This window comes from Miniopterus schreibersii (genome assembly GCF_964146895.1).
Source record: "Miniopterus schreibersii genome assembly, chromosome: 5".
In the NCBI taxonomy this organism is placed as follows: domain Eukaryota; kingdom Metazoa; phylum Chordata; class Mammalia; order Chiroptera; family Miniopteridae; genus Miniopterus; species Miniopterus schreibersii.
Window position 1 is genome coordinate 41,762,782 of NC_138106.1, and position 23,903 is coordinate 41,786,684.

General features: G+C 43.9%; 1 protein-coding gene across 3 annotated transcripts in view; it reads right to left on the reverse strand.

Moving 5' to 3' along the window:
- FGF12 (fibroblast growth factor 12) overlaps positions 1-23,903 on the reverse strand; it is a 441,503-nt gene that overhangs the window by 195,439 nt on the left and 222,161 nt on the right. Inside the window, exon 1 of one of the 3 annotated variants that reach the window (XM_081139422.1) lies at positions 15,896-16,919. The exons of the other annotated variants lie outside the window; for them this stretch is intronic. Within the exon in view, the coding sequence (XP_080995548.1) occupies positions 15,896-16,094 (199 nt within the window). The 5' untranslated portion in view covers positions 16,095-16,919. Of the gene's footprint in view, positions 1-15,895; positions 16,920-23,903 lie in introns of those variants that run through there. 3 annotated transcript variants of the gene reach the window in all.

A 23,903-nucleotide genomic window follows, 5' to 3' on the forward strand; every position in this document is an offset into this window, starting at 1 on the left:
TTTAAAAATGCCTGTGTACCGAATGATCAGGGGTCCTAGGAAAGGGAGGTGGAGTCACCAGGTGCGAGATTACAACATTCCCGGTTGTCATAACAAGCCCCCCAAATCTTAGCAGTGACAGAGGGATGGAAAAAAGTTCATATAAAACTAAGATTGTCAGTTCATGTGATGTTAGTGACTATCCCTGATGCATCTTCTATCCCTTATTCTTGCCAGAAAGTCCTCAGTGAGTACCCCATGAAGAAATGAAGAAATAAAACTTTGCAGAGATCAAATCAGTGAGGTCCATGACTGGGTACAATGAATAGGGTTTGCTTGAGCACCAAAAGGGCAGTCAGAGAGAGCTACTACCTCTGGACTAGTAAATGCCTATCTCTTCATTAGAATAGTGCACAGACTATAACTGTGAAATTGTGAACAAAGATGTGCTCAAAACTCTTAAAATTAGACCCTATGAGACCTTTGTGCATCTAGTTTACATTCTGTGAAATCTACCTGTGAAAGTGCCGTAATCAATTCAGATGAGTCTAGACCAACTGGAGACTTAATTTAGAATGCAGGCAAAAACCTCTCAGAAAAATCCTGAGAGTGTGGCTAACATTAAAAAGTAGGAAAACTCCTACTGTGAAATTATCAAGTTCTTTTCTCAAAACACATCATAAACAGCAGTCGCAAGAACAGTTAACCAAACATTACTGTGCAGAGGGAGTAACGTGACCTCTTAAAGGCCTCACAGAAATTCGTAAGCAGACAGGATATTTCCTCTGGGTTTATCAGCGCAAACCTGGATTATAGTGTTTGATTCCAAGCAAGCTCCTCTACAATGATATTGATCAACTGGAGCTTGTCCAGAGGCACTTAATCAGGATCGTCAGCACACCCACTATATGCCATGCAATTTTAGATGCTATAAATCCTTTTGAGGTGCTATAAATCCTAAAAGGTACTTTGTGTTAGACTTCAACACAATTAGTAAGCTACAAAGGTTAGGGAACAGACCAAGCTTACTTTTAGGGAAATAACATGGTCAATGTTTCAAAGACAAAACTTAATTTCCCTATGCATACTGTAACCATACAGCACAGATAAAGAAATGGAAATAAACTAGGTAACTAAAGAACTCTAAAACTGTTCAAGTGAAAAGCTGACTACATGTGAAATTCCTGGTGTCCTGTGTTTCCTACAAACCCACAACCTTCTTATGAGAAAGACCTGTGTCTTTTTCTCTGATGCCTCAGACCAGGGTACTAGATAGATTAGAAGTACAGGTTATAAGTAGACAATGACTGTATGTCCAATAATTGTATGAAAACGTAAATAAATGAACAATGGTGATGGGATCAAAGTATTCAAATATCAAGTAACTTAGATGATCTTTAAAGTCCCCTATAACCCTGAGACTCTATGATTACAATATTAATGTGTGCAATATTGTTTCTAATTCTACATATGTCCTACCTACGTCTACCCAAATTGTGGGGTAGAGCTGGGTCAAAAAAGTTCACCTGACAAACTCAGAGGTCCCCAGGGATCAATAGTGTATATATGAAGATGACTCTAGTTATGGACACCCAAAGAGCATCCATGTTATTTTTGGTAAAATAACATGATCAGTGCTTTAAAATATAAAACTGAATTTCCCCTATGTATATTGTCACCACATTGCACAAATAAACAATGGAAAAAACTAAAGAAGAGGAAGGTTGAATACCAATATTGGGAATACACATAAATGAAACTCACAGAAACTCTAAATCCCATGTTAGGCAATATTTTAATTATACTCTTCCTTTCTAAATCTTATAATTTTACCACGATTGGGCAAAATTAAATTTCAGCAACTGTCCATAATATAAATGCAGTGACTCTTAAGAGTGTGTCAAGACTGATATTCAGTTTCTTCTTTATTGATCAAGTTGTGGTGGAAAATATATCAATAAGGTGTATACCAAGGTCTGGGAAACCTAAAACCTTGCTAATTAAGGCATGACTTTCCTCTCTCCTGCCATTCCAATTCCTACTGCATCCTATACTTTACCACATTTCCACTGTTTAATTCAAAATGGTTGTGAAACACATGTCATATTAGCTTATGCAGAAAAAAATTTTCAACTTTCACTCAATATCACATGATACCTTCTGCTGTCTATTCTGCATTGTTATCTCGAGGATGCACTAGTAAATAAATAGGACAAAATATGGCTCCACCATCTTACTAAATCACTTCAGTGTTGAAGTCCAAACTTATGTAACAGTCTACTTTGAATGCACAATAAAATACTAAAAGTAAAAAATACAAGAAAAATTTAGAAATACAATTTCTGTTCAATTAAATTAATGGATTTAAGAACAAATAAAGACTATACATGAGAGAAATTAAACAAAAATATATTTAAAGTTTTTTGCTATTCCATTTAATATACACATCAAATCTTCTAAAATTTCATATCCAAAATATTATTAAGCTATTTTCTTATATCTGACATACAGATATCTTGGAATTCAACCACTTTTCCTCTATAAAATTTTTTTTAATATATCTTTATTGATTTCAGAGAGAGGAAAGGAGAGGGAGAGAGAGAGATAGAAACATCAATGATGAGAGAGTCACTGATGGAGCCCGCAACCCGGGCATGTGCCCTGACCGGTAATCAAACCCTGATCACCTGGATCCTAGGTCGACGCTCAACCACTGAGCCACACCCGGCCAGGCTCCTCTATAAATTTTAACACCAGAAATATAACATCAAAAATGATAAAGCTTAAAGGAATCTCAGAAACCATCTATGTTTTTTTCTGAAGATGAGAAAATTACACTGAAGGGACTTCCCCAAGGTCAAAAAGACTCTGCCTTCAAGTCCAATGTTATTTCTATAACACCATGTTACCTGAGACAGAATCAAAGGCCTTGTTTGTTCATATCTTCTTAAGAAAAAGGCTGGGTTTCAAAGCAAGCAAAAGCATACATACAGAGGATTGTAGCATACACCAAAGACTGACTTAATGCTGCTATCAATAGCTTCACGAGTAAGAGGACAGGAAAGAAGAAAAGCCAATGAGGTAATAAAGAGTTGACAGAAAAAAGCTTTTTCATTAGACCCAATCAATACTGTATTCCCCTTTCACTGGGAGCTTTACCAAGGAAAGTGAAACCAGAGTGAGTATGTTCCCTCAAGGGTATTTAACACTAAAATGACTTGCTGGTTTCAACTGTAAATGTAAGGGCCAGGAAGGGCTGAATTTGAAATCAATGGCAAAGGTTATTTCTCGTTAACCCAATGTTAAGAAACCAAAGCCCGTCAAAATGAAATGGGTCCTTTCCCACATTGGCTACACCACTCACTTTTCCTTGGTTTCTGGGACAAAGACATCAATGAATATAAAGACGATCCCCCTTTTAGCATTCCCATAGAAACTGCTCCTTTTATAAGCGGCTACTCTGCTGAGAAACAGGCAACTAACTATATGCTGAGTGAAACAGGGCTGGCAACTGGAAGTTAGGTTGGGGAGGAAGGGAAGACATGAGATTCTAAATATTTATCTAATAGGTATGTGTCAAATGAAAACGGATTGATGATATTTTTGTATTTTAATACCAACTGAAAGTAAATTCATATTAGCCTAATATACTAATCCCTTTTCTTGCTCAGCATGTTCATAGTTGGGCAGAAATTCCCTTGGAGCCTGACTAGTACTGATGCGGTGAGCAGCTCAGTCGCCAACGGAATCCGCTTCACTTCGGTGAGCTCTTTCTGACCACCTACTATGCAGACTGCACCGAGATGACAGGGCCCTTTCCTACGGGAGCTCACACGCCGAAGGCAGAGGCGCCCGTACCACGTACTTATACACTAATTACAAGACAAGGCAGGCCGAACTGCAGGCGGTACAGCTACAAAGCCAAATGCAGCCTGGGGCCGGCAGTGATTCATTCTCCTGGGGAGGATGTGAGAGGCGCTGGCAGAAGAGATGGGAGCGGAGCTGGGCTTCGAAGAATGCGCCGCAGGCCGGGCGCAGCGCGGTGGCCGTCGGGCGTGTCTGGGGAGGGAAAGACAGGTGCGGGGTTAACCGCATCTCCGGTGCAAACAGCTGTCAACTACAGGGAGGGAGATGGAGAGCCGCAGCAAATGTCCCATGAATGTCAACAAGGTGGGGGCTGGCTGGAGCGCTGGCTGGAGAAGGGGTAGAGAAAACCACCTTCACTGCGAAGCCGAGTCATGTTGACAATATTATAATAAAACGGGCCGCTCCCGGCCAGACCTTAAACCCACACGTGGATTTTTAAAAGACGGATTGTGGCTGTTTTTTAAGCTAAGGAATTATTGTTTTTCTTGAAATACAAACATTAAAAGAGAAACTGTCCAAAAGAATGCAGCAGAACTACAGCTTGGAACACAGTAATGCAAATCTGGCCAGAGGGAACAAATCGTATTTATATATCGCCCCACAGGAAAAAAACTGGGACTTCCTCATTGTTGCTGTATCCTGTTCCCAAGCACATGACAAACAAATAGCTGCTAGGTGTCTGGCAATATAACTTGACTATAGGTACTTAAAAGGAACTACCCACATTTAAATTGCTCAAGACCAAAAAAAGATCTTGCTACCAGCATCTTGCAGTGTCCCACGGGAGACAGCTACGGCATAGCAGCAGTAAGGCGTTAGCTTACACCGAGTTTCAGTGCTTGCTCTGCCTTTCCCAGTGGAACGCCTTCACTTACACCTTTGACGTCTCAGTTCCCCCCTCCATAAGGCAAGTGATTATAATGAGCTCTGAGTTTTCCAATTCAAACCCACCAACAGGTTAAGTCGTATCCCCCACTAGGTGGGCCTACCAAGGCTGAGATCACTGATATTCATCCTCAAGTGCAGATATGTAATGGCATGAGGCAAAGTCTTAAATTACCAATTCTACCAAGTTTTTGTTGTTGTTGTTTTGTTTATTTTTTTAATATATCTTTATTGATTTCAGAGAGTGGAAGGGAGAGGGAGAGAGAGATAGAAACATCAATGATGAGAGAGTCATTGACTGGCTGCCTCCTGCAAGCCCCCGACTAGGGATCAAGCCCGCAACCCGGGCATGTGCCCTGACCGGGAACTGAACCTCGATGTCCTGGATCCTAGATCGATGCTCAGCCACTGAGCCATGCCCAGCCAGGCCTAACAAGTTTTTAATCAAAATTTCAGGCATTGTCTGGATTCAAATAATGAATCAAGGAGCATGAAGCTTGCTGCTCTCCAGCCTCACCAGCCTCACCCATCAGCTCCATGGAAACAAGCTTCAGACTGAATATGGTTGCTTAGCATGAGAAAGAGTGGGAAGGAGTGTGGTTTAGGTGAAAGTAACCAGAGGGCCAAGGAACCTCCATCTTCAGGTTCCCAACCAAGACAGTGGTGCCATTAACAGAACCCTATGAATGGAACTCTAACTCAATAAGCCACACAGTAATCTAGAAATGCAGCTCATGAACACCTCAAAGAAGGGAATTTTGTGTAAACACTAGGAAAAGCATTATTGCAAAGTGAATCTCCTGGGTGCTGCTTACCTCGTGACCTGTAGGTGGAGAGAGAGGAGCACGCAGACCTCTCGGAATACCATAGCTGCAGAAGGTGGAGGCAGCCCAGCCAAGATGCTGCCAACTACCTGACTGAGCAAAAGCTGTAGAGGACAATGTTCCAGCTGTGGGACCTGTTGGGTGAAGCAGGTTCAGCAAAAAGGCAAACAGGAACCCTCTCTACTGTTCTGAAAGGAAGGTGAATCTTCTCCAAGCTCCTAATGCGACATCCCACAAAGAGAGGACTACAGAAGAAGCCTGGATTTCTATCAATGCGATCTCCTTTCCTAGAATTCTGAGCTTCTGGCCCATCACCTCCCGTGCCACTTGCCTGTCTCCTCATGGCTACCCTCTGGTTGAAGAAATCCACTGCAGCCCTCCTTTAAAGCAATAAAGCATAACACCACAGCTTTAACTCTCTCCATAGAAACTTAGGTTTCCTAGGAATTGAAGATTCTTGTTATTTTCCATCATTTTGTACTGATTACTCAGACACTAAGCAAGCTTTTTCTTTAGGTGATTTCAGGGGGCTCTCCTTTCTTAAAGTCTTCTCCCTAACACAGCATCACAAACGGAATGAATACTACATGGACAACTCAGCTAGAGCTATTTGTCTAAACACAGAATCTGACGCTTGTTCTAACCAGGCAGTTTGAATACTGATCCCTGCTTCCAGTACTTATTTAAATTTTATCCCTATTTGAGGAGTATTAACTGATTCTAGGGCACTGTGAAGGTGATCTGGGTCATCTTACGAATTCCCAAATGAAACTGTAACCATTTTATCACCAGTAACAATAAAAAATATATATTCTATACATTTTTTATTTTCTTTTTCTTTTTATAATACCTTAAACTATCTCATAATTTTTCTCTCCTGAATTTTGTTCACACTTCATTTCAATCCTCTTTTTGACCTTAGGCTTAAAAATGTCTAAAACACTAAAGCGTGCTGGATTTAATTACTAATCCTTGGAGGAAGAGAATAGGCTTAAATTGATGTCGAAAGAAATAAAGACTGACGTTTCAGACAAAGATACGTTTGCTAGCACATTGCTGGTAATTAAACAGGGAATGCAGTTGAGAACATCCTAAACAGCAGACTGGGAAACATTTTTCTACTTCCTGTGTGAGTACCAAGTAGGAAGCAGATTAGACTTTCATGTTGCTAGTCATGAGTGTGTGTCCTGGGAGAGGGGGCTATTTAATGACTTTTCATGCTAAAAAGGCCCTCAGATATCCTTTCATTAGTTTTCCTGTTTTTCATAGAAAGAAACTGAGGTCCATTTCCAGTGCTGGCAGAGTGTTAAAAAAACAAGCAGACTAGGAAAAAGAAGCATGAGCACAAACCCAGAATCTACTTCCAACTAGTCTTGTGAACTTCAGAAGCTCCTGAGCAGCTCCAGGCCTGCTAGACCTTAGCACCCTTATGAGAAAACTGGAGACAGTAACTTCAGAATCCTCTTTCTCCGAGGCTTGCTGTAAAAGTACAGCACTCAGTGAGTAGGCTTGTCATTTACTCATTTATTTAACGGTGACGGAGGAACTGCAGTGATACACGCAGGATGCTAAGCACAGAGAACCTAGTGAGGAACAGGGCACAGGTCCTGTCCTAGGAGCCAGCATGCCAGTCAGAAAGCAGCGGCATATCACATCACGCGGCTCAGGTTGTGGACACCATTAAACACTGGAGAGATGCAACAAATAAGCAAAAGGAAGGAATCATCGTTATAATGAAAATTGGTGTGCACAGTTTCTAGGCATCATGAATGTGTTCCTTGCATCATGAACAATTATTCCATTCATTAAAGGCATTAATGCCTGGAATAATTATTTTTTGTTTAAGGCCCACAGGTATGAAATGATGGGACTGTAACAGGTCAGTGAGTCTCAACCCTGGCTGCAAATCAGAATCACCTAGGAGGTTAAAAACAAACAAACAAAAGTGATAAGTGATGTCTGACTAATATAATATTATATGTCAATTATATCTCAATAAAAACAAGTCCATTAAATATTAACATAAATACCATGTTTTAATGAAACAAAATGTTTTATTTTCCAAAACAAAGAAAAAAGAGTGAAAAAGTAGTTCATATGTTTGCAAATCTCTTTAATGTCTGACTTAATAGAAATTAACTGGATTCTCAAGTCTGCTTCTGCATTTAATCTCTAGTTATATGTTGTTTTGGTTGAAGTATGAAAATGTAACCTGATATGTGGCTGAAAAAGGAGGGACATTTTAATAGCCCTTTTAGATGACTACAGATATATCACAGGGTCTCTGGAAAACTCCAATAAACACTTATAACAGAATGAGTGGAAAACGCAAATAATTGATATTATTATTAAATGCTATTATGCAAATAGTTGTGAGCTTGTGGATACACTGGAAGGTTTGCAAGGTGCTCCCAGGGCCTCTGCACCACACTGAGGAATCCTTGCTCACACTGACGCTCTGGAAGCCTTATGACTCCTTTGCTTCTCTTCTGCCTCTCTTGCAATCCATTCTCTCCTAAGCCATGGCATCCATCTAAAAACACAAGTCCATCATATCACCCCCTACTTCTAACTCTTCTTTACACCCCAGATGAAAATTTGAAATCCCTCCAAGGGATTTTAAGGTCCTGCACAACTATGCCCTTGACAAGCTTCCCGACATCACCTGTGCCCCTTGCTCTCAGGATTCGGCCTATACTTCAATTTCTTCAAAAGCACCAAACGCCCTCTCACCTTGATCTTCATGTGAGATGTTCTCTTCTGCCCTGAACGTTCTTCCAGCCTCTCCGCCTGCCTCACCTTGCAGAACACAGCTTAAATAACTCCCTCACGTGACTTATAAGAAATATATATTTGGTCTTCATCCCTGTTCTGGCACAGAGCTCCTAAAACTCCTGGGATCTCCTAAGTGATGACACTGGCAGGATGTCTTGATTATGTTAATGAGGTGATTTCTGGACCAAAACTAAGGATAGGGGTAGTTGCTGCCAAGAGAACCGACCAAATGATGAAAAGACTGGAACTTTCAGTCCACCCCACAGCTCAAGGAAGGGAGAGGGGCTGGCGGTTGAATCAGTCACCAACGGCCAACGATTTAATCGTGTCTGTGTAATGAAGGCTCCATAAAAACCAAAAAAGGGCACGTTGGAAGAGCTCCCTGGTTGGTGAACACAGAGTGGGGCTCCTGGAGAGGGCACAGAAGCTCCACACCTTGTCCCCATACCTTGCCCTAAGCCTCTCTTCCACCTGGCTCTTTCTGAGTTATATTCATTCACAGTAGACGAGGGATCTAGCAAGTTAAATGTCTAATTTCTGTGAGCCACTCTAAGAAATTCATTGAACCCGAGGAGGGGTCAGGGGAACCTCTAATTTATAACCAGTTGATCAGATGTACAGCCAACAACCTGAACTTGCAACAGGCTCCTAAAGTCCAAGGAGAGGTTCCATTCACAGTTGGTTGGTTAGAACACAGGGGACAACCTGGCTTTGTGAAAGGTGTCTGAATGGGGGCAGGGGAACTGTCTCATGGGATTGAGCCCTGAACCTGTGGAATCTGACACTATCTTCAGATAGGTAGTGTCAGAGCCGAGTTCATTGTAAGACTCCCAGCTGGTGTCTGAGAATTTCTGTTGGTGTGGGAACTGCACCCCCCACTGGAATTGGGCGCCAGACAAACTTTTACTCAGAGGGACATTTCCTCACCAAATGCTAGTTATCTTCACTTTAGATATCAGCAAACTGAGGCTCAAAGATATTAAGAAACTTGCCCTAGTGTTCTTACAAATATCATTCCCAAAACTTGAATTCAGATCCCACACCGAAGTCCATGCACTTCATTGCTCTAATACACTGTCACTTAAACAGTAGCTTAAAAAAAAAAAAAAAAAAAAGACTAATTACCATAGGGCTCTTTTGACCTTGGTATTAACCGCTTTATGTTCAAAAACATCTGAAGCAATTGTTTGTGTGTACAGTCAAGAAAGTCTGCCCCTCTGGACCCAGGTTTCACAGCACAGAGAGTGCTTAGGTGCTCCAAGTGGCACCCTTTGATATTTCTAAGGCCCCTGGCATGCAGAGAGGGACATCCCAGCCAGGAGCCTGGGTCCAGCCCTTAACAACACAGCCTCAGGCCTGTTGATTCAGTTCCAGCCTGAAGGCCTCTACCAGTCTTCCCACTTCCCCCCATCCTCACGAGAGACCCTCCCTGGAAGCTCCAGATCAGACAAACAGCAAAGCACTTCCTCGAATTCTTCACTGGATTCCCTCCAACAGCAATTTCCCAGCTTTGAATCAAACTGAGGCATTGAGATTCGGCTGTCTTAGCCAAAGGTGGTGAAAGACAAAGACAGAGGAACTGCAGTGTAGGGGCTGGGGGTCATGGGACAGCTTAGCCAGGTCCTAACTCCAGGAACCTGAACAAGTCTTTCAGCCTCTTCGAAGCTTAGTTTCCTTATTTCAAATATGGGACAAAGCATGTCAGTTGATCACTATACAGATGATATATTATGGAATTGTACACTTGAAACTTACATAATCTTATTAACCAATATCAGCTCAATAGATTTAATTTTATAAAGAAAAGAAGTAAATGAGTAAAATATAAATAAAATTTTAAAACAAAAACATAAAAAATAAAAGGGGCAAAAAATGTGAAGCAACCGTAAACCCTGAAGTCACAGAGTAGTTAGTGGTTATATTTAGGAGTTATCATTATATGTGATTAATTTACAGACATTTTGCAAGTAAGGCTCCTCCTTCTCACAGATGCTTAAAAGGTGGCCTCGGAATCAGAGCCCTTCAGATTTGGTGCCTCTTCCTTTGGACAACAGGTAAAGCTCTGCAGTATGACTGGTAGGCCGTTAATAGAATAAAAAATGTAGTATATTGTGGGGGTCCCCTGTGTTTAATGAGGCTGTCTTTCAGAGTCCTCATCAAATACATAATAATCCTAGAAGGAAAAGTCAATAGCAAATATACATTATGATGAAACACTCAAGGAAGAGACAAGAAAAAATGAGTCACTATTAGCAAATTTTCCAAACCAAATCAACAATGTATGTGATGTCCAGGCAAAAACAGGCTCTCACCTAGAACAAAAGCAAGGTGGCGCAATCCTACTAAACCCAGTATGTTTTTAAAACACAATTTTATGACACAAAGCTTTAGTTTCTAAAGAACTTCCAAAATATTCCTCTTGCTTCCTCAAATACAAAGACTGCCTCATTTCCTGCAAATTGTTTTTCTAATTCTGTTCAAGAATATCGGCTTTGTTAAAACTTTAAAAGACTTAATCCCGAGTTATGGCCTGATGAGATCTCTGCGGGATGAAAGAAATCAGGAGATCCGAGATCGAAGTGCCTGCTACTTTATAGTGTTCTTACAATGGGAACATAATTTGCTGATGAAAATGCACTGCTGCAGGAGGAAGGATTAAAAAAACACATACAAAGCTTCAGTTTAGACCCTAGGGTGGGTTTCTGAGGAGAAAAGCTTGTTTTCCTGTTGTTGTTTTGTTTTGCTTTTTAGCAGACATCAAGCCAAATATCATTTAATTAAGCCGATTTTGTAGTTTAAAAAAGAAAATATAATAAAAGTGCTTGCTATACATGTAAAATGTCACTTGTCATATGAATCTATTCTTGACGTATATATGAACCAAAATTATTTCAATTTATAAAAATCTAATTTATATTCCATAGATCACCAGTAAGCATCATTTCCCCTTTTTTATCTGTCTTATTCTTGAAGTTTCAGTTTTCTGTGATGTTCCTTCATCTCTCTAAAAGGATGTGTTTGATAGTAAAATGTTGAATGACTGTGCTATTAAATACTATATATCTACCAAAACAAGTTGAAATAATACTAAAATATTTTGAATAACCATAACTTTTATAACAGTAGAAATAAGAACTCAGAAAAAATAGACAATTAAAAGCAATAAAATTTAGTAAAACTTACAATCACTTCTTTGGTTTACTATATCCACTCAGTGTAAGTATACTACATCATATATTCCTGAGTGGAAGGGAGAGAGAGAAAAACATGACATGAGAGAGAAACATCGATCAGTTGCCTCCCGTATGGGCTCTGACCTGAGACAAACCCACAACCTAGGTAAGTGCCTTGACCGGGAATCAAACCTGCAACCTCTTGGTGTACAGGATGACATTCCAACCCACTGAGCCACACTGGCCAGAGCAATATACTACATCAATTTTAAAAAGGGAGGGACATAGAAAACAAAATACTTCATTTATGAAAAATATCTAATTTAATTAGGCAAGGAATTTTCCCTGATTGCTGATTTTTTAATGCTCTGGTTTGCTGGGAGAAATTAAATTTTATGGGAAAATAATAAAAACACAAAATTGCTTCAAATACATAGATTTAGGTTTATCTAGTTACTCTGTACTTCCCAGAAAGGCACTCATTTGAAAAATGGAAGAGTGATACTGGATGACCTTCAAAGGGTCATGGCCATGGCAGCTCCAACATTCAGAGATTCTATAAACACCTTTCCCTTAATGATTGTGAATGCTATCCATTACCTGTAGTAACTTCCGAGTCAGAATATAAAGAGTTTTGAAGTCAATCATTTATACAGGTATTTCTATTCAAAAGTAAAACAAATAGAGGAAATGAATAAGCCATGTAACTCACATGGATGTACTAATAGCCTAGATATAGCAAATTAAGTGGCATCAACATTTAAGCAAATATTCTAGCAGGCCTGGCTCATACAGGTATTTCACACATGCGTAATGACTCAGATAATGACCATAAGAATGCTTCCTTCTTTATTATAAAGTGCACAAAGAGAAATGTTCTAAAGGCCTTTTATGGTTCAATGGCCTCAGCCAACTTGTCAGTTTAAGGCCTTCAACATTTCATCTCCAAAGAGCCGCAGCCCACAAAATGCCTAAGGAGCTAACTATTCATTCCTGTGCTGTGTATATGTCTTCGCTATTGGATTTACTTTATAATGCATGCTTGCTATAGGATGGTCATTTTAGAAACCAACTGCCTGACTTAGCCTATGCCTCCTCTACTAGTTACCTCCTCTACCCTGCCCCATTCCTATTCTCATTACAAAATAATAATGATAATGCCCTTGCCCGTGTGGCTCAGTTGGTTGGGTGTTCCTTGCACCTAAATGCTACCAGTTGGATTCCCAGTCAGGGCATGAGCCCGGGTTACGAGCTAAATCCCTAGAAGGGGGCTTGCAGGAGGCAACTGATGAATATTTCCCTCTCACGTTGATGTTTCCTTCTCTCTCTCTCCCTTCCTCTCTCTCTAAAAATCAATAAAAAATATTTAAAAAAATAATAACAACGATCCCTAATAGTAAAAAAAAATAAAAATACACAAAGTGATTTCCATCCTTTGAGAGAGGACATCTAGTTCTTCTTCATACTACTTTTTTTCTGTGTTGTGCTGCAAAAAGCACAGGCAAGAAAAACCAATTTGATCTCGGTCTAGTCCCAATTTTGCCACAATGTAGCTGTGTAAGCTTGTGTAAACCACCGAGACTGAATCTAGGATTTCTCATCTAAGTAAGGTGTTGCTGCACAGTCCCTGGGTAAGCCATCACATTGCGCTCCAGGGATGACATTCACAAAGTATCCAGTGTGAACCACAGCCCTGTAACTGTGTGATGGGAGGTCCACCCTGCCAGTTCTCACATCTTCATTCTGCAATATCACGATGTTGAAATCTGAGACATTCACCGTGTAATTTCAGTACTCTCACTGTTTATAAAGTTTCAGTATTGTACATATCAAAACTTGGTGAGCTAAGACAAGAGACTGGGAGACACCGAATGAGTCAGACCTGAAATCAGATATTCAACCGTGGCCTTTCCCATCCAATACTTGGCTTAGTTTCACTGTCTCAGCCTCACTCCCTGGAAAGTCTGGTCAAAGGAACGTGACCACTTTGCCACTTGTGACTTAGTTTGGAGTTCGCAAGGATATCGGTTAGTGAGCTCAAGAATAACTTAAATCTTACGCGAACATAACATCAAAGTGCTTATAAAACAGATTCGCTCAAATAATTTTCCTTTCTGGTGCTTGGTAACTTCATTCCAATTCAATTGAAGAATCCTCTCAGAAATTGAGATATGGAAGGCGCTATCTTCCTATAAAGAGGCTCATACCATGCTATGTGAATCAAGGCTGCTGACAGCAAATCAACAGATTAATTACGTGGCTTTTTGTTAGTATAGATAATAGCTCACTATCATCTTCCCAGGAAGCTTTTTGGCACCCCACACTCCCATTCTTCTAAGCTAAGCCTCAGCAAGCTGAAGCCCCCGGTGCACAGATACATGCATGTCACCCTTGCATTGGGCCTGTCTTAACAGGTATTGTCATCTTTCTGCCAGATTATTACTGTGACACTTAGCTAAAGGAAGTCACCAGTCAGGATCCTCTCTGCCAAGATGTATACTAAGTAGATGAGAAAGAGGAGCAGATTAAATGAACACTGATGAAAACAATAAACTCAGCAATTCCCTTAAATTCTAATGGGATGCTGAGGGAAGGGCCACAGGAAGCAATTTCCCTATGCAAAATTCAGCCATGCAAACAGAATCTGCAAATCAACTTCAACAAAAATCAGGTGAGTCTATCTTATCCATTCATAAATAAAATTCACTGATCATTTGTATTACCTTGTTTTGAACTGAGGAGGCTCTATTCACAAATATCATATAGTTATCCTAACTAGAGTGCAAGAATACTTCATAGACTGAGACATAAGAATCCCATTGAACTCAGAGGCTTGAAGTTCCTTGTAGACTACATAAGCCCTGAGAGAAGATGGCCCCCAAATGATCCCTGCATAATACCAGGGAATTTATTTCTCCTTAATGCGAATTACTTATTGTGCAGAGATAACTCTATAGCTTTGGCATAAATCTTCACCATATAAAATAAACAGGTTATATTAATTGAATGCAAAATAACAGAGACTTTAGTAGCTCCTGCCTTGGGACCATAATGATTTTGGTGTACTCCTGAAATTTACTATTTCATCAAACTCACAGAATAAGGAAATGAGCCCACCACAAAGGAAATAATGTCATCAACACCCAATGGAAAAATGAGATGAGATGCCTTCTTCACAAGACTTAATCCCAAATTTCTAAACTAATTCTGAGTCCCAATCAACTAAACTTTCCAAGCATTTTCCTCACCCCAGTGACCCTGGCCCATGTGCCTCAATCCTGGAACCCAGGAGAACATCACAGAGTTGCAAAGACGCCAGCCTAAACTAGTCAACTAATTGCAGAATGCAAGCTTTTTTTTCTAGGCGGTATTTCCTTTCGGGTCATCCACAGTATGGATAGAATACACCTGCATGTTGCAAATGACTCTGCCAGCCACGCCCAGAGGATCAACAAAGTCTGGTGCAAGCACAGACCAGGGCAATTCTGCTAGCATTCTCTCAAGCTGGGACACTGTATCACTCTGTAACTCAAGGCATCCAGTTTCCCTTTGTAAACAGACACACATTATAGCACAGCCATTTGAATTAAGGGCCAAATGAGAGAATCAGCTTCAGAAAGGCCATGCCAAGAAAATCTCTAATAAGTCTAAAGTTTTCTTTCCTCTCCCTGAGGCCAAACTGCAGAGATGATGTTTTTTCCCCCTAGTGTCCCCGAAAGTAAGTGTGAGTATACAAAGGATGGGAGTAACAGGGCAGAAAAGTGAGTGAGCAGAGCCCGGGGAGCCATGAGAGTAGTGGAGGCAGAGCCTAGGAGAGGGAGGTCCACCTAAAGGAAGTGAAAGGGCAGGCGGGAAAATGAGGAGGTGAGAAACTAATCGGAAGAGCTGAAGGATGCAGTATCATGTGTTGCTGGAGGAAGAGTCAGGAAGAGTGAATAAATTTAAGTTTGCCTGGTGTCTACTAGGTGTCTATTATGAGTCAAGAACTGGGCTAAATATCATGAGAGAGAGGGCGAGAAGGTGTTTATTTACAGTTAGGTTCTCAGTAGGTAATATAAGGGATGGATGGATGGATGGATGGATGGATGGAAGAAAAAATGAATGAGGTGCCCTCAGGGACTCTACAGGCTATAGGGGACTAGAAGTATTACAGGCAAAACTCTCATCCTAGTCAAACCATAGTTACATCAAGGTGTAAAGTGTTTTCCCAAATATGGGACAAGAAGCTATTAAAGGCAGAGGGGTGACTGAGAGATGTCTGAAAATTAAGGAAGGGGGGGGCAGGGTGGAAGGGGAGATCCTGGTTCCCTTCCATGCGTGCTCCCCAGGTGTTCTGCGGAAGGGGAGGGGGTGTCCGCCTCTGGGGAGCCCACTGCGCGGGCTTCTACTGACCTGGTCTCCGTCTCACCGGCCTCTTGCGGCCGCTGCAGAAGCGCACTTTGCTGAATACCCCGAGGACGTGCCTCTCGCACAAGGAGCGCCCGTCTTTGCTGGGGCTGGAGCGGCGCTTGGAGGCCGACACCCGGTCGCTGTTGGACTCCCTGGCCTGTCGCTTCTGCCGGATCAGGGAGCTGGCTATAGCCGCGGCCATAGCGGCTCAGCGCGCCGGGGCCGGCTCCCCTCGGCCTGGGGTGGCTCTCCCCGCGGCGCGAGGGCAGGACCCCGCGGCGGCGGGGGGGCGGGCCGGCGCGGGAGGCAGTGCTACTGAGTTGGAAAGGCTGCCGTTCCGAAAACCAGGCGCCCACAAGCTTTGCCAGAGTCTGGGCAGCGGCGACAAAACGTGTGAAAATCCAGATGTAAACTTCCCCAACCGCTGGCGGCGGCGGGGGCGGGGCGCTCCCGGGCCTTCCTGGGAACCAGGCTCCCGCACCCCAAACTTGCGCCCCCAAGGCGGATCGGGGTCGAAGGGGGCGGAGGGGAGTTTGGCCACGCTGCCTTCAGAGTACCAAGTGGAAGGGTTACAAAGATGTCCAAAACGACAAGCCCTGTCGGAGAGGCGCGAGCCTTGCGAGGTGTCCAAAGTGTACCGACACATACACCATAGAAAACCCGGCTACAAAGGAGAGTCCGGGCAGGTGCGGCGGCCTGCCTCCCCCCACCCCCGGAGAAAATACTTAAAAAGTGAATAAAACGTTCCTTTAGAGAACAAGCCACCAACCGCGAGCGAGGAGAGGAGGCAGCGATTTAACCCCCCGCGGCCCACGGCTCCGGAGCTTAGCAGGTCCTTCCCGGCGGGGTGGGCGCCAAGCCGCGCATCGCGCCCGCCGCCGTCTCGGAGTCCGGGGGCGCGCAGGGTGCGAGGTTGGCCGGAGCCGGGCGGTGCGGGCTCAGGGTGCGGGCCCGGGAAAGGCTGCGATGAGCGGAGAGCGGAGAGCCGAGCGCGGAGAGCCGAGCGCGCGACGCCCCGCCTGCCAGCGGCGCTGCGAACGGAACGGAGCGGGAGGCTGGGGAGGGGCGGGAGTGAGGGGCTGGGAGGGGGCAGGAGGGAGCCCGGGGGATCCTCGAGGGCTCAGCACCCCTCAGGGAGAAACCCGCGGGAGGCGGGCGGGGAGGGGGGTGCCGGGGTCCCTGGAGCAGGTGTTCTCTTTCCGCTTGCTTTCTGGCACGAGCCGGGCACAGTTGGTGATTATTTAGGGAATCCTGAATCTGGGATGACTCAGTAGTTGGAACAAGCCCCCTGAGAAGGCGGCGACGCCGGAGGAAGGTGTCCTCTCCAGCCCGGCGCCCGCGCGCCCGCAGCCGGAGCTCCCCGAGCGCGGCCCACCGGGCGGCCGCAGCGCAGAGCCGTCTCCGCACAGGCTCCGCGGGAGCGCAGCAGGCGGGGCGCGCGGCGCGCGGGGCGCGGGATCAGGTCAGCCCCGCGCCGCCCGGCCCCGGGGTGGCGCGCTGGCTGGCGGCGGCGGCTGGCTCGCAGGCAGCAGGTCCGATGGGATCACCCACGGACTCGAGGCCGCCCGCTCAGCCCCGCGCGGCCCATCCCGGCCGGGGGAGGAGGGGACCGTGTCCGCTCGCTCGGGTGGGGCGGGGGCTGGCTGCGGGCTACGTGGGCTGGAGGTGGCTGCGGCTCCCGGCCGGGGCTGCCCACCATGGTCTGGCGCCAGGGGGCGCACGCTGGGGAGGGGGCCTTGGGCCGTCCGGGCGACTGCGGGAGGCGGCGGAGAGTCCAACCCGGGTCCTGGGGGCCAGGCGCAGACTCTGGGGCCCCACAGGCCAGGAGGCAGGTGAGGGCTGCTGCCAACGCGCCCAACTCGCGCGGCGTCCGCTCGGAGCCTTGGGCTAGCGGGGCGTCCTTCGCTGCTGAGCCAGGCCCCGGAGGGGGCGCTCAGAGTGGATTCCCATTCATGGGCTGGGGCTCCGGGAGCGTGGAGCCCACGCAGCGCCTCGGTGCCGTCAGCGCCTCCCGGGCGGCTCTGCTCTCTGGGCTGGAGCGCTAGCTCCTTAGAAAACTCCAGGCAGGGCGACCGCCGCCAAGACGGCCGTGGGACCGAGAGGGTGGCGGTGGGAGAACCTGCCGTGCCGCTAGCCCACCCTCCAGAGGGCTCCGGGGCGCCCAGGTGGGCCAGGTGGGGCGCGGCGGCCGAGCGCAGGAAGAGCCCGAGCTCAGGTTCCTCCAGTCCCTTGCGCCCTCTGCGCCCAGACTCCCTTCCTCTCCTTCCTGTCACCCCTCTCCACCTTCTCCGTCTTCTGTCTCTCCCCTCTTCTCCTCTCTACGCAATCCTACGTGATTGAGGTTTGGATGAGAAATTCTCAGGCAGAGCAGGGAAACTGCAGCTTGGGTCTGCTCTGTCCAGTCCCTCCCCCAAGAGAAAACACTACCACAAGCCGGCTGGAGGACCCTGAGTGAGCAAAGAAGGGATTAAGGGTCTGGGCGCTGCCAGAAGGCAGTCCACCCTCTCTCCAATTATCTGGAGCCCGGAGAATTCTCTGTTTAGGAAGAAAAGCAGGGGACACTGAAGAAAGTAACAGCCTCTTGGGCCCTCAGGTTGGGCCCCACGTTTAGCTTATTCAGCAACAGGAAAAGTGTTCCCGCTTCCTTTGAACCCAGATTTCTTGGTCTTATCTGGAAAGCTGCAGAACGGGCTCAATCCCTAAAATGAGGGACCAAGTGAGCACTCTGCACTGGGAGAATGGAGGTAAGGTGACTGTGGACAAGGGCAGTCAACAGCAAGCTCTGGAGTGCAATCAGCTCTCCAGGAGGGCTTGTGATGACTGCTGGGTGTCACAGACAACTCAGCAGAGGAGATAATGCCACCCAGATTAAAACGCAGCATGAAAGATTTTGGGAAATGCAAAAGGAGTAATCACCTTCCATTCATGCCAAAGCCTAGAAGTGGCTATCAGTCCTTTTTACACTCTCTCTTCAACTTGTCTTCAAATATCCCTAACACCTCCCCTTCCCAGACACCTGGCTGTGCCGAGGGTAGTGCCCAAAGATTAAATGTGTGATTTCCAAGCAGAAACAGGTGTATGCTGGAACCACCCTAGTAGAGGGCAAGGAAAACGCAGGCCCTGGAAGCTACTGAAAATGAACATGGGACCTGGAGAGCTCCAGGAGCTCTCTGCATATGGTCACACACCAGTGAACCTAGCAGAAATGCACTTGGGCAATGAGAAGGACTGAGGTTTGTAAGACTGTTTAGACTATGCATTACGTCAAACAACCCTACTGTGTCTGGGGGTCTGGACCTTTCATGCTACCTCTGGGCAGACAGGGGTTTTTGGGGTAGACAGCTGGAAGGAGAATTAAAGAGCAAGGTGCCCTGGGAGGGGGAATCTCAACTGTGGATGGGAAGAACTCATCCCCTGCAGTAGTTCAGTGTGGCTGAATTAGGACAGAGAACTTTGGATTTTAACAATACAGAGCAAGACAGGTGAATACATTTTCCAAAGTGCATCTGGATGGGGCAAGTGGATCATCATTTTAAATCAAGGCAACACTATAGCATTTAGGCGAATATTCACATTCCACAGGTAAAACTATTTTCCTTCCTTGGCTGCCAGAAGACTTGTCTCATTCTTGAGGAAGGAAGGCACAGACAGTGCTAGCTAGCTTTGGGAGCTTCTTGCCTTTTTCTTCAGTTCACCACCCAAAAATAAAAAGGTCAACTAAGGTGAGACATCTAGAGAAATGGGAAAAGGTAGATGTACAGTGAGGCCTTGAGAACATATGCATAACCCATGGACACAGACAGTGAGGTGAAGGCCTGGGGTGGGGGGGTGGGGGTGGGGTAGAAGGGGTCAATGAGCAAAAAAGGGGACATCTGTAATACTTTCAACAATAAAGATAATTTTTTTTTAAAAAAGTACTTAAAAAAAAAATCATTGCTAAACTCTGAGTCTCTCTCTTATGCTCAAAATGGTGATAATCATTCCGAATATCCACCTCCCAGAACTGAATATGTATGCGCCAGCATTTGGAAAACTGGAAAATACCAAATGAGTGAAAGAGATGATGACAGTGTGTGTGTGTGGGGGGGGGGGGGTTGTTTTTTTAAAGAAAATGCATACTATTTTTCTGAGAAGCTTTTTAAAATGCAGATCCCTGATGGTTTCTCACAATGTAGAGAAATCTCTATGAGTAGAACCCAGGAATTTTAGCTTTTAACAAGTTTTTCAGGTGTGAAAGTTTGAGATTTTAATATATATATTCAGTGTAGATAATACTAGAAGGAAAGATAAACTCAGACTTTCGAAATCTAACACATTTTTCCAAGATTACAGTCCCCCGCTCCCCTCCACTCAAAAGACAAAAAGGCCTAGAAAGGGGATGTGTGTTCTCTAACCTTTGAGTGTGTTGATTTTTTTCTGTGAGTTTATAAGAAATAAGGATGTTTTGATGCAGAAGGCAACAAATGTAGCAGTCATAAGATAGAAGAGAGTGAAGGGAGGAGATGAAAAGGCGGGTGACAGTGGCTGTTTGAAGTTCTCATCTCTATCTTGACATGTCAGCATCAAATTAGGCATTTAAGGAAGGAAACAAAAACAATAAAAGTCAGCTTTTTGAGAGCGACATCGATCCCGTCTTTAGATCTCTATTAAAAGCACATGGTGATTACACGTGATTACACATGGTGATTACACATGATTACGCACTCCTGCAGCTACTGTCAGAGAGCTTTTCAGGTGTTTAGCCCTTTAAGTCTTCATCAGCATGACTGACTCCATTTCCCCAATGAGCCAAAGAGGTAATAAGCATAGGGAAATCTAAGAGGTTATGTAGGATCTATGTACAGGGCCACTGAGATCAGAAGCAATACTTAATTGTTTGATATTCAGAAATTCATAACTTTCTTCCCTGGGCCACTACATCTCCTAAGTCTTCCTCCACGAATACCAGGCCACTTGCAGTATCTTTGCATTTTGGGGTCAGGAATGAAATTAAATCAGCCTACTGATGATTTAGGTAAAACGATCAGGTTATTTTAAAGGGCAATATCTCAGGGATAACAATACCTTGGGTTTTAGGCTATCTTTCTTTGCATGAGTTGAGAATTTCCCTTTATAATTCTGGAAATATCATGGGTGGAAACACGTTTAATTACTTTGGAGAAAGTTGCCAGATACACATTGAAAAAAATCATTATATAGTTATATTTATATTTCTGACCTCCGGTGAAACAGAGAAGACATGGGCAGTCTTCCTCATCTCCATATTTTAAAGTGACAAAACACAGAACCTTTAATAGTCTTTCCTTTATTCTTAGGCCACATCTTCCAACTCCCAAAGCAAACTATTAGGGCTACTGTAGTTATTCACTTGAAACTCTGAACTGGGCACAGATTGCATCCAAGGCTTTGTTCTGTATACCAAGGGTAACACTATACACCTGTGCACTCTGCCTCCCCTCAGCAAGCTTACAGTTCATGCCGTCATGATCTTATTTGTCTCTTGTCTTAATCACCTACTAGCTGTCTGCTACTGGACAAGTTATTCAATCTCTCTAAAGCATATCTGCAAAATAGATCAATGAAAATAAAACTAGCAGTACCTATCTAAGTAGGCCGCTGCAAGGCTCAAAGAGAGATGACAGTGTAAAGCATGCCTTGTCATTCACAGACATCATCATTCACTCCTGGACATAACACACTTAAGAAAGGTTAGAAATCAACTGGAAATGAATGATTAACCTTGACATTGTAATGGCAAACAAAATTCTCATTAGTGGAATATTGTTAATGTCTTTGTCGGCTGGGAACACAAAGGAGCCTAGCTCTGCTCATACATGATCCCTCCCTGAGACCAGGCCCGATTCAAAGCTTAGTGAAAGGAGATCCCTGGGCTCTCGCACAGCAAAGCGTGATGGGCAGAAGAAGACCAATTCTCCATGAACTTTATCCCATACAGTAACTAGACTTCCATTTTCTTTTCTCTGCCAGATTGTCAGTTCAAAAAGGTCAGCAAAAGCACAATAACTTTCTAATAATTTTTGAATTCCTTTACATAATGAATTTCTTTATGGTGCTTTATTCAACAGTTCAACAACTGAATTAGTACTACCTGTTATGTTTCTCTGGTTTTGGACATTTCTCAAAAATCAGACAATAGATTTAATTCTACTTTATAACGCGTATTAAGGGTGCGATTCTCATTGCCCAAGTAGAGAAATTATCAATGTCTTAGAGAATGTCTCTTTCAACAAGAAATATAAGATGTAACTAATATGAGCCAACACTAAACTCCCTGCACAGTTCTGAGTGCACTGCAATTATGGACACATTGAATCCTTATAACAACACTTCTGAGGTAGGTTCTGCCATTATCCATTATTTTATAAATGGAGAAACTGGGGCACGGAGAGATTAAGTTGCCTTATCAAGGTCACCCAGTTAAGAAATGGTAGAGATCAAATGTAACCCATGTAATTTACTTCCAGAGCTTTCCTGTTATCTTCTGTCTTGCACTTAAAACAGAACAAAGTTTTGCCACCCTAAAACCGTCTTTTAGGATATTGATTTTAAGCTGCTTATTAAGAAACAAAAGACTCGAGAAGAACATTTTCCCCTTTTCCTGCCCAAGAGATTCAGATATAACGACCTGCTCCAGAAAAGGAAATCTTAGCATATTCAATACCTTAGCCTTAGCCTAAACTGAGTTAAGCACCACAGACAGGAAGGCTCCAAGCAGGGGCCTGTTACCTAGATCACTCCCCTATGTCTCATTCTTTCTGAACTGCCTGGCAGGAATGTGTTTGCCACTCTCTCAGCTACCCCTAAATTGCCCATTTTCGCTTTTGAAATCTAAGTACTTGTTCCCCTATTTTGCTCATTTGTCCAACATGACACATATACCCAATTTTGCCTCACTCTTTTTGGAATTTGCATGCTTATGTGAATTGCTTGTGCATACGTATTAAAATTCGATTTTCTCTTGTTAATCCGTATCTGTTAGCTAGAAGAACTTAGAAGGTGGGAGAAAATTGTGTGTGTGTTTTTTAGCCCCCCCCCACTGTATGTCAGTAAAAAATGGTACCATGAATAACTATAATCATGTAATAAAATTAAATAAGAATGGAATTACCATTTGCATTTATCCCCAGTATTTACTGTTTAAATACATCTCCCCATGTATTATCTCACTGAGATATCAACAACCTTGTAAGTAAAGTTAAGGAGGTAATAATACCAAATTTTACAGAAAAACTGAGACTCCAGTAAGTGACGGAATCGCCCATGGTCACAAAACAGATGAGTGAAGATCTATGAGTGTAATCCAGGCCTTTTGACCTCAGTGTCTCTCGTATCCTAACTAAGGTCACAAAGAGAGAAAATGGAAATGTTATCCTTTCATTCACTACTCTCTAGTGCTCCCCTGGCAGGGCTTTGCATCTTGTAAATGACCTTGAAGAGGTCATATAATGTTGGAAGGAAGGGGGACCCAAGTGTCCCCAAACTTCTCCCTCTGTTGTTTTTGCCTCTCAGCCAGGGAGCTGAGGTGGTGGTTGGCCCACTCTTGGCCAGAGGGTACCCTTCAGTTCTGAGGGCGTGGCCTTCAAACACTCTCCTCCTTAGTTCAGTAATTCAAGTTGAGCTTCATAAGAAAGCTATAGAAACTAAATCAAAACATGAAAAAAGAAATTTTTAAAAGGATAAAGTTACATTTTTCCCATCTCCATTCCCAAGAAATGTCCCTTGGATTATCTTGAATCGTGTGGTTGGTACTTGGTTATGCTCCTTCCCAGGTGATTTGAGGATGTTAGAAAACCTGCCTTAACTGACTCCCCATCACTTGAGCCCTTCTCCGATTTCCACTGTCACAGATCCAGCAATACCCCTTCTTTGTAGAAGGGACATGTGGTTAGAAGATTCCCATTCGAATATAAAACCCAAAAGGGCAGGGAGGTTGTCCGTTTTGTTTACTTTTCCACCTCCAGTGCCTAAAATGGCATTTAGAATATAGCAG